Genomic DNA, 11,427 nt, shown 5'->3' with positions numbered 1-11,427 from the left:
CTTAATTGATATTTTTTAATTACTCTCCCATACTGCTCAGTGACCTGAGCGCCCTGCTGATCTCTGCTTTACTGCCAGCTCTGTGTCAATCTCTCTCTCTCGCTCTCTCTCTTGGTCTTATTCCCTGACTGGGGAGATTATTAACATAACCTTCTGTCCAGTATTTGAAAGCAGCTGCCTTTATGTGTTAATCTCTCTGTTGCTGTAATCTTTGATTCTCTTTACTTCTTTGCTCTCGCTGGGGACAAACACAAACACTGGTTGGACATAAACACACAGAGTGAGTAGCTGTGGAGTGTTTGTTCATGTATTTAACATAAAGGGGCTTCTAATCCAAGAAGAAAATAAATCATTTATTCTCCACATTTTGGTGTCAAACTGGAATTCTTAAACCTCCTTTTCTTTTATAGATAGAATATGTGACAATATGTGAGCCGATAATGACAAAAAGGTCAAACTCTCTCCTGGCGGGACGGCGCTTCCCGTTTCACTCACAGTATCAGTGTGTCATAAATGTTTTTTTAGGGTTAACCCCTCCCTCTCTACATTCAACTTCCATCAGGTACTTGTGCATTGCGTGTCCACTGAGGGGCGGCTCTGTGCTCAATCCGTCAACACCCACAGTCCAGCACGGTGCAGGGCGGTGCAGGGCGGTGCAGGGCGGTGCAGCGAGGTGCAGGGCGGTGCAGCACGGTGCAGCACGGTGCAGGGCGGTGCAGCACGGTGCAGGGCGGTGCAGCGAGGTGCAGGGCGGTGCAGCACGGTGCAGGGCGGTGCAGCACGGTGCAGGGCGGTGCAGCGAGGTGCAGGGCGGTGCAGCACGGTGCAGGGCGGTGCAGCACGGTGCAGGGCGGTGCAGCACGGTGCAGGGCGGTGCAGCGAGGTGCAGGGCGGTGCAGCACAGTGCAGCACAGTGCAGCACGGTGCAGGGCGGTGTTGCACGGTGCAGCACGGTGCAGGGCGGTGTTGCACGGTGCAGCACGGTGCAGGGCGGTGCAGCACGGTGCAGGGCGGTGCAGAACGGTGCAGCACGGTGCAGGGCGGTGCAGAACGGTGCAGCACGGTGCAGGGCGGTGTAGCACGGTGCAGGGCGGTGCAGCGCGGTGCAGAACGGTGCAGCGAGGTGCAGAACGGCGCTGCTGGAGTCGGTAGACCAAGGAGTTCCCGCAGTAATTACAGATTATATTCGTATGTGGTATAAAACCATTTAAACACATAAACAAACACATTACGATCATTGTTCTGAACCATCAAAACGGCGTATTTTATTCTGAAATATTTATTTTGAAACCAAAGTGTGGCATCAACCAGGTCCCACATTATACCTTTAAATATGATTTAAATATGCAACATAGCCGACCCTGGTAAATATGTTTTTATTCATCAGCTTACCTGAGGGGGTTTTCATCCATTCATGCAAACACAGGTCAAATGACCATCAGTGGAAATATCAAATGCAATAGTCACATTTGAAGACATTTTCACACCCTGTCACGCACTTTCCCATGAGTCATTAAGATCGAGTCCCTGAAGAGTGTAAGGCTGCTTTAACACGAGCAAAGAAAACTAAAGGAAGCCTTTTATACTTTCAGTCGTTCCAGAGTCAAACCATCCGGGGAAGCAAAACGATTTTTGTTCCTGCAAAGAATCACTAAAACACGTCTTTCCATGGTGAGGTGTTCTGTTGGAGTCGAGACAGGAAGCTGCTCGGAGAGTTCTGATGAGACGTAAAGAACTGCCGATCCAGAAATCGTACAACAACGTTGTATCGGCCGAGCCGATACGAGTGACAGAGTACACAGTGGGACCCGACTCAACATGACAAGTGGTGTGATGACGTTGGAAGGAGGAGGGGCGGGGCTAGAAGACACCCAAAGAAGGCTGGGAACAAACAATGGCGTCTCATGAAGTCCTCGACGACACATTTTTAAAGAGATGTTGTTGCCAGAGCTCAACGACCCTTTCCTCGCACGACTTACATCATTCCTCTTTCACTACGCCATATTGTTTACACGAGCAGTGCTCTGTGCTGTTATTAGTTAACGCCACTGACATAAGAGAGCGCAGCGTAGAAGGCAGACAAATAAAATCAAACATGCCAGACTTTCTGTCGGGAGGTCGTGAGGCGTCCCAGGAGTGGCGTCTGAGACACTTCATGTCTGACCTCGCCGTTACAAACACGCCATGACATCTGGATGGAGCTGTGAATGGGCCTCTGCTTCTCCCATGAACTTATGGGAGTACTTCCAAACATTCTAGAGAGATCCTAATATACATCTGGGAACACTGGACAATGTGTCAGGGACGAGGTAAGTCTTGACTTGTGCTGATATGACTCTCTGCAGCCTTTAGCCTCTTTTAGCTTCTGGCTTTGGTTCTTCAGGTGCATATTGTCCTCATGGTTAGAGTCTCAGCACTTGGGCCCCCTAGTGGTCAAGAGCTCAAAGAGTGCTGCTTTATACAATCAGCAGTTGAATGTGCATAAACACATTTCTAGAGACACTTGCTGATGAGATGTTCATCACAGTCCAAAGTCTTAGCAGAGCTCCCCCTCTCGCTCGTCCTGCAGAGCGTAGTCCATCTCATCCATCTCCCGTTCACAGTCTTCACATCCTTCAATGCCACATCCCTCAACCACAACTACACCGTGGTGGTCCACCAGCCTTCCTCCCCCGATCCCCATTCCTCCCATTGGTCCCACTACACCAAATCCCATTCCCTCAACTCCTCCCACAGCTCCCATGCTAACTCCATTTCCTCCAACAACCTTCCCGCCTACGGTCATCATTCCCCCCATTCCCATTCCAACGCAATCAGCTCCCATCCCATCAACTCCAAGTCCTCCTCCGCCAACGAGCAGTGCCCCAGCGCCACACGCCAGAGGTCCAACCGCTGGTCCCACTCCTCTGGGCCAAAGAGGGTCTATGAGCACCCCCTGCTGGCCGAGCTGTATCAGCTGACTGACGGAGTAAACCCCTCCACTGCTGCCACGAACCACCTCCTCATATGAGGGGGCGCGGGCAGCAGAACGGGCCTCCTCCAGCCTCATACGGGCGCGATGCTTCATCTCAATGAGGGTCTTGGTGTAGGAGTTGAGTGTTGCAACAGCGGCGGCCATGCAGCAGCTGAACGACAGCCACGCCATGCTGGTGAGAACAGGAAAAGAAGGAATTGATTCATCTGAACACATCTCAGCTAGCGGCACATAAAAGTCCATCTTTGCATCATTTCAGAATATTTGGCGATTAAATGCAGGGCTAAGTGGTAAACTATCAAAGTGTTTAAGCTAACATGCTACCAAGTGATGGGCATGCTAGCTCTAGTCAGTCTTACACCAAGCTCATAGCCGTCTGTTAGTCCAGAAGCTAATAGCATTTTTACTAGCGGTTAACGGCTCATATTCACGTTGTAAGTTTCCTTTCCCAGTGACATGTTCTTTGCTTTTTATAAACCGCAGGAGGATGCTGCAGTTAGTAATGTTAACGTTGAACCAAACTCACGCAAAAGACCACCCGTAGTCCCAGCTTTGTGGCCTCCAGTCTTTGGGCCCGATGCTAACAGTCATCTGAAAAACCGTGGTGTACATCATGTGGGCCATCATCCCCATCAGACCTGGTAGAGAGAGCAAATATGAGACAAACAAACAAACACAAAAAGGAAAATGATCAGTATCAAGGAGTCACACAAAAGAACAAATGTGGCCATCGTGAAGTAAGTAAGAATCAACCTGATGAAGAATAAACTAAAGCAGAAGTAATATCCTGAAACCTGAACCAACTCCTCACCTGCAGTCGACCCATGAATGTGCTTTCTGTGTTTAATGTGATTTAAAACGTTTCTAAAAGGCTACATGCAAAATTCAGACCTGGTTCTCAGTCATGTCACCCGTCTCCAGCTGCTGTTTGCTGACATGTACAGGCTGTTTAAAGTCCTTACCCGAGAGGACGGTGCACATGGCAGCATAGGCGTTGATCTTGAGGGCGTTCATCTCCCTCTTAGCACAGAGGCAGATCGCTTCCACCCACATCAGCAGGAAGCCCATCGCCAGAAGACTGATGTACATGAACTCACTGATGACCGACAGCCAGAGGACACCTGGAAGCACGCCACACATTCACATAACCAGCGGTTTGGCTGAAGTTTGGGAGTAAATGTTCATCAGTTGTCATGGAAACGAGAGAAGGAAAAGCTTTATGTTGTACAAAACTGACCTTGTGTCTCTCCCGGGGTCAGCTCGATGAAGCTGCGACACTTTTCTTCCTGATCATGACCTGGAAGAAAAGTCCCAACACAGTTCACATGAAGAAGAAATCCTGTTTCTCAGGATTCATCTGTGGAATATTTATTTCATATTTGTGTCAAACATCAATAAGGAATGATCTTCGAGCTGTCGGATGACTGGACAGCTTGTGAAACATCTTTGGGGACAAATAAAGCGTTTTGAAAGTGATGTAAAATATACGCTATGGTGATCTCCACTGGGTCCTGATTTATTTATAATTTCTAACGGTAACTTTTGTTAAAATGTTCAGATACAAATGAGTCATAAAAAAGCAGAAGAGCGCCGGCTGTGCGAGTGTTTGCATGAAGTGTTTGTGCGCTGAGAAGAAAAGCGTTCCTCGTCCGTCCGTCTCTATGACAACAATCCGTCGACTACAGGGAATATTACACATTCACCACAACCACCCACACAGTGTGTGTTTCATTTGTATCTGTTTGTATAACTCCTGTTGGTCCTTTGAATGGATGTTGAATATTTCTGGTGAAAAAAACCCATAAAATAATAAAAAGAAATAGAAATAAAGCAAAGAGTAAATTCCTCCCTGTTGCTTAAGTCAAAATAAAACCCATGAATCAATTTTTTTTACTCCAGCTGGGTGATATTAATCACTCTGTTGTGATTTCTGAGAACTTGTGCTGATTATTTTAAATCCTAAAAAAGTATTAAGAAGAGCTGCGTTCAGCAGCTGTGTGGGAGGATTGATTTAAAACGCTGGGTCAAAGTTGACCAACGAACAGAGCGGCCTCAAAGGGTTCAGGGTTCAGGAAGCAGGGTGCAGGATGTAGAATGTAGGGTTCAGGGTGCAGGGTGTAGGATGTAGGGTTCAGGATGCAGGGTGCAGGATGTAGGGTTCAGGATGCAGGGTGCAGGATGTAGAATGTAGGGTTCAGGGTGCAGGGTGTAGGATGTAGGGTTCAGGATGCAGGGTGCAGGATGTAGGGTTCAGGATGCACGGTGTAGGATGTAGGGTTCAGGATGCAGGGTGCAGGATGTAGGGTTCAGGATGCAGGATGTAGGGTGCAGGAAACCCTACATCCTGTTGGGTTTAGGATGCAGGGTGCAGGATGTAGGGTTCAGGATGCAGGGTGCAGGATGTAGGGTTCAGGATGCAGGATGTAGGGTGCAGGAAACCCTACATCCTGTTGGGTTTAGGATGCAGGGTGCAGGATGTAGGATGTAGGGTTCACAATGCAGGGTGTAGGATGTAGGGTTCAGGATGCAGGATGCAGGGTTCAGGATGCAGGGTGCAGGATGTAGGATGTAGGGTTCAGGATGCAGGGTGTAGGATGTAGGATGCAGGGTTCAGGATGCAGGGTTCAGGATGTAGGGTTCAGGATGCAGGGTTCAGAATGCAGGGTGCAGGATGTAGGGTTCAGGATGCAGGGTGCAGGATGTAGGGTTCAGGATGCAGGGTTCAGGATGCAGAGTGTAGGATGTAGGGTTCAGGATACAGGGTGCAGGATGTAGGATGCAGGGTGCAGGATGTAGGGTGTAGGATGCAGGGTTCAGGATGCAGGGTGCAGGATGTAGGATGCAGGGTGCAGGATGTAGGGTTCAGGATGTAGGATGTAGGGTTCAGGATGCAGGGTTCAGGATGCAGAGTGTAGGATGTAGGTGTGGCTTGTGTTGCATCATGAGTGATGGTGCAGACATTGTGACACACTTGACACAGAAGTGACTGAAGGAGGTTTGGTGAGAGTCGACTCCAGTCACTGCTGTTTTTGAACAGGTTTAGTTATTGATCTGAAGTTTTAAGTTTTTTTCAACAATGAACCTCTGAGAGAAAACAATGTTCTCCTGTCACCAACCTTCATTGTGCTTCTCGCAGGACAGCCAGAAGCCGGTGTGGAAGTAGCGCAGCATGTATTTGTCCTCGCCAGTCTCCCAGATGTAGTGCACGGCGTTGGCCATCTGCTTCTTCCTTATCCGTGCCAGCTCCTCCTTCTGCTGCGGGGAGAGCGTCACGTTGGAGGGCGGGTTCCTCGGGTCCGGGGTGGGGGCCTCTGGAAGGACAGAAAACACGCAGAGAGTCAAGAATGAAATAAGAAGAGAGAGAGGGAAAGAGGGCAGGACACGGATAACAACGAGGGGGGGGGGACGTTTGATATCTGACGAGGAAATGAGTCAAAGAAGAGAGGAAACAGGAAGCAGAATAATAAGGTGGTCTAAAGATCAAGAGGTGCAGGCAGAGGAGGATCAAAAAACACAGTCCTCATAAAACCCGACTGACGTGAAGTCTGAAGTGCCTCTCCTGTGACAAAGCGTGTGACGCCGCCCCGGCCCCTCACACACTTCTTTAGGTAATCTGTCCTTTTCTATGCAGTGAAAATTGAAAACAACATAGAAACAAATAGGCTTAGTGCAGAACGCGGGTCACAGAATCCAGATAACATGCAGCTGCAGATGCAAAGTTCTGAGATTAGCAACAAAGCCGGGATTACGTGAATCTCTCCAAGACAAGTTGGGAGAGAAATACTTAAACTTGGAATGCAAGAACAATATTGCAGACGCCATCAAATCCTGCGCTGGATTGAGTCCGAGGTATTTTTGGAAACAGTCATTTAAAACGTTTGTTCTCAACAGATGTTTACGTCAGAGGAAACATCATGTGCGATGTGAAAGTCTCTCTTTCATATGATGAAAATCCATCTGTCATTTCACCACAGGAGGAGACTTTACAGGGTTCAATTCCTCCAATCAGGGTCAAAACACTGGGTCCAAAAAAAAAAGGTTGCAGGATGCAGCTCAGATTTATCACATTTCCCATCTGCAACTTCTCTGTGTGTGTGTGTGTGTGTGTGTGTGTGTGTGTGTGGTTGTCTGAACTCTTGGTAAAACAAAACATAATGGTGATGATGTCATGCAGCGTGCTGTTCAGTCGAGGTGACGCAGGTCGACAGACACACAGATTTGTGTTTTTTTAATCAGAGTTCTGACAGAATTGAAAAAGATCTTTGATTCGGAGAGTTCTTCAGGGATCACTTTCTTCTGCTTTAAACACCTCAGCTGTCCTTGATATCTTTACATCCATGACCACGACTTCCCACGCATCCTATCCGTCGTATGCATGCTGGGGAGGGGGGGGGGTTTGCCAGATATGAGAGCAGTTATCAGATGAACAGGTGTTGCAGCGATGGAAGCGGGCAGTGGAACTGCTTCAGATAGAAGTGATTGTACCCGAGCTAAAAAGCCTCTGCATGTTTCTAATAAGCTCCAGCAGCAGAAAGCTGCTCAAACTAGGATCAATGTTGGAGATGAAACATGGAGAGAGGTTAGAACGCAGAAAGCTTTACAGACCCATGCAGAGCTGGCTAAACACTGAAGCTACAGTGTCCACCACATGCAGAGCTGGCTAAACACTGAAGCTACAGTGTCCACCACATGCAGAGCTGGCTAAACACTGAAGCTACAGTGTCCACCACATGCAGAGCTGGCTAAACACTGAAGCTACAGTGTCCACCACATGCAGAGCTGGCTAAACACTGAAGCTACAGTGCCCACCACATGCAGAGCTGGCTAAACACTGAAGCTACAGTGTCTCTACATGCAGAGCTGGCTAAACACTGAAGCTACAGTGTCTCTACATGCAGAGCTGGCTAAACACTGAAGCTACAGTGTCTCTACATGCAGAGCTGGCTAAACACTGAAGCTACAGTGTCCACCACATGCAGAGCTGGCTAAACACTGAAGCTACAGTGTCCACCACATGCAGAGCTGGCTAAACACTGAAGCTACAGTGCCCACCACATGCAGAGCTGGCTAAACACTGAAGCTACAGTGTCTCTACATGCAGAGCTGGCTAAACACTGAAGCTACAGTGTCTCTACATGCAGAGCTGGCTAAACACTGAAGCTACAGTGTCTCTACATGCAGAGCTGGCTAAACACTGAAGCTACAGTGTCCACCACATGCAGAGCTGGCTAAACACTGAAGCTACAGTGTCCACCACATGCTGACCTGTGTGAGAGGAGGGGGGAGACAGCTCTCTGTGATGATTAGAGTTCAGACTGCAGTACTCATTTTAAACACTAGGGGGCGGAGCTACAGACTGCTCCTTTAAAGTCCCCTGTTATGTTTTTTTTACATTTGTGATTTAGGAACAAACCTCCGGCCTGCTGTCAGTATTCTCATGCTCACCTGTGGTGTACGGCTGGCTGTTGTTCTGCCCGCAGTTCTTCATCTTCACAGGTGACAGGCAAAGAGGCTTCACCACCTTGTGTGTCCCGACGCACCAGTAAGAAGTGCAGAAAGCCAAGACGGAGAGGGTGAGCGCCAGAGAGGTGAGGAATAAGGACAGCAGGGAGCGGTTACGTTTGGACATGTTCTCCAGCATGGCGGCTTCTCAGAAGTTTAACACACTTCTGACCAAATCAAAACGCCTTCCAAGTGCCTGGAAGGGTCTGCTGCTGGATCAGGATCAGAGGAGTGAGGAGACCCGACAAGCCGTGATGAAATTTGGAAATTTGGTGATGCAATTGATTCATTGAGAATGGGAGGGAGAAAAAAGAGAGAAAGACGTGGATTAGGGATGTGGAGAAGTGGAACGAAGGTTAGAGGGCAATCTGCAAAGAGGCCGAGTGCAGAGATGGAGGGCGAGCCGGCATCGAGGAAGGAGGGGAGTGGATGAGCAGAGGTCAGAGGGCAGTGCAGTGGAGAAAGATGAAGTGCTTGGATTTAATCACTGTGACTGTGAAAGAGAAGGAAACAGATGTGAAGGCCAGAGGTTACAGGATGGAACTCCAAGTGCTCCTCCTGCTCCAGATTCAGTCAATCAAAATGTTCCGCTTTGAATTCAGGACCTCCCTCTCTCTCTTCTCGATGTTAGGGCACGAGCCAGGCGAGATGTTTGACTCCACACATGTCTTCCCACCGAGCGCCCGCCTCACCCTACGTCTCCGCCGCCATCACGTCTCTGACCTCTTCGCTCTCGGATGAAGATCAACGTCTAAATCTTATCCTGCGGATTTTGAAACTAATCAGTCCCGCTCTCAGGGCACGTCCCGCTCTTCAACCTGTTCCTCCACCTCTCGGGGAGGGAGGGGGGGGGGGGATTGAGCCCGGGAAGGAGTGATTAGTCCGGTGTCTCAGCAGCCGTACCTCCGGGTTGAGTAATCTGTGTTAATCTTGCAGGGTGCTGCGGATCAGATTAATGCAGAATGACTCTCATGATGTCTTTGTCTGGACGAGCACCTGAAAGTAAAGAACAGAGATTGAAACAAACATCTGGATTTAGAAATGTAGGGACAATGAAGTCTGAAAACTAAAGCAGCCGGCATGTTTGAAACTGAAGCATGAACAGAGGGCGCCTCCTTACAGACAGCTGAGGGGTCGCCATGTGCTCTGCTTGAACTGTAGGGTCGGAGTTCAGGAGTTTCTGTGCCACTGAGCGTCACAGTAAAATGATTCTAATAAATCTTTTCTAACTGACAGACGTGTTTGATGGCGTTCGACCTGAGTCTCTGCTCTCGTGTGTGACACGCTGTCCGTGTCGGAGCCAGCAGCGTGTCCGTGAGACTGAAAGGATTCTCACAGGTGAGCCATTTATTGATGAACAGTCGCTTCCTGTCCCAGATCAGCCGGGCGTCTGAGATTAACTTCGTCCATCCAATCATTTTACACATCTAATCAATCAGAGTGATTGTCCTCTTTGACCTTCACGTCTCCACACCTGTCCACACGCCGCAGGTTGACTTCCTGTACGTTTTAATGCAGTGCAACAAAAACAGCATCGGCTCCTTCAACACATCCTCACGTGAACTCGCAGCTCGGAGGCTCCACAGAGAGGGAGCGAGCTGCGAGTCCGAATCCTCAGGAGGACGTTCTGGGAGTCCAGAAGGTGAGAGACACTGACGTCACACCGAGCTGCTGCAGAGGTGCCAGCTTACCTCCTGATTACTGCCGAAGTGTCCTGGAGCAAGGCACAGAACCCCCTACAGTTCAGCACTATTATGTGTGCAGCTCAGACACCCTGACTTCTCTCCCTCCCTGCATGAGCGTGTGTGTGTGTGTGTGTGTGTGTGTGTGTGTGAATTTATCCTCAGGGATGAATGAAAATGATCTCCTTTGAATTTAAGAGAGAACGACAGAGACGCTTCTCATCAGTCAGTCGATGTTTGAAGGAACATTTGCTTGTTTTTAGTCGGGTTGAGGGTTTGATGCTTTAGAGTTTTAGAGGAAGTCAGTGAGACGTAAAACTCTCACACTGCAGAGGGACTGAAGTGTTGTGATTGGTTCTCTCATGGATCATAGATGCTGCCGAGCGTGCGAAGTGTGCAGACGACAGAAACAAGAAGCAAACACCTGCAGCTGTAAACACCTGTAAACACCTGGGACAGCTCTGCGGCCCTCAAACACACCTGATGAAGGACGCGTCAGGTGAGCTGGCTCACATTCACACAGCCTGACCGCATCATCTCATCATGTTTCACTCCAATCTTTTCCCTTGTGATTAAACACCAAACATCCAGCTGCTGCTCACGCTCCACTTTTCATGAGCTTACCCTCCATTTGGAAAAAAAAATCAAAAATCGGTTTCACTCACCACGTCTGAGACCCCCGGGTGGAGAGACCCTCCTCCTCCTCGGCGTTCCTTCAGCGCTCCTCGAGCAGGGCAGCAGATTTCTTCACCTCCCCTCTGCTGCGCTCCCTCCTCCGTCTTGGGTGAGCTTCCATCAGAAACCCACCCAGATTTCCCTCTAATCCCCACAAGTCCATCTGTTCCTTCCCTCCCCTTTGGTCCCTATACCGTGTCAGCTCTCTCTCTCTCTCTCTGTTTCCTTCATCTCTCCTCCGCTCTCATAACCCTCCTGACCTCTGGACCTAAACTGATTACTTACACAGGATGGTATGGAGCGGCTCAGATTGAGTCTCATTGTGCTCGTCTTTAAAGTGCTTCTTAACACACTGCAGTCCAGCTGTACATTATACATACGTACAGCTGCTGGCTTTAGGAAAATCCCATCAATGACTGGAAAGCTATCAGCTTGGATCTGGGATTGAAAAGCTTCAGATAGCTTTCTATCTTTTCCCCACTTTGAACAGTGATGGAAGACGTGTTGGATTCTTCATCACCGCCATGCAAGGCGTCCTAAAAACACATGAAAGAGCGTCAAAGAGCGAGCAGCTTAGCGTGCTGTAACGCTGCT

General features: G+C 49.0%; 1 protein-coding gene across 1 annotated transcript; it reads right to left on the bottom strand.

The window, feature by feature from the left end:
* Window positions 1–2,519: 2,519 nt before the first annotated feature.
* Window positions 2,520–10,925, bottom strand: LOC306839668 (germ cell-specific gene 1-like protein). The gene is made up of 7 exons (XM_079368472.1): window positions 10,824–10,925; window positions 8,420–9,472; window positions 6,091–6,285; window positions 4,212–4,271; window positions 3,937–4,095; window positions 3,501–3,612; window positions 2,520–3,146 (listed from the first exon to the last, which is right to left on the bottom strand). Exons 2-7 carry the CDS (start codon window positions 8,613–8,615, stop codon window positions 2,537–2,539), a joined length of 1,332 nt encoding a protein of 443 aa, XP_079224598.1. The 5' UTR covers window positions 8,616–9,472; window positions 10,824–10,925; the 3' UTR covers window positions 2,520–2,536.
* Between the last annotated feature and the right edge of the window lie 502 nt (window positions 10,926–11,427).

Source organism: Symphodus melops (genome assembly GCF_947650265.1).
Source record: "Symphodus melops genome assembly, chromosome: 18".
Classification (NCBI taxonomy): Eukaryota; Metazoa; Chordata; class Actinopteri; order Labriformes; family Labridae; genus Symphodus; species Symphodus melops.
Note: the sequence above shows the minus strand (reverse complement) of the source record. Positions and strands in the feature narration are given on the sequence as shown.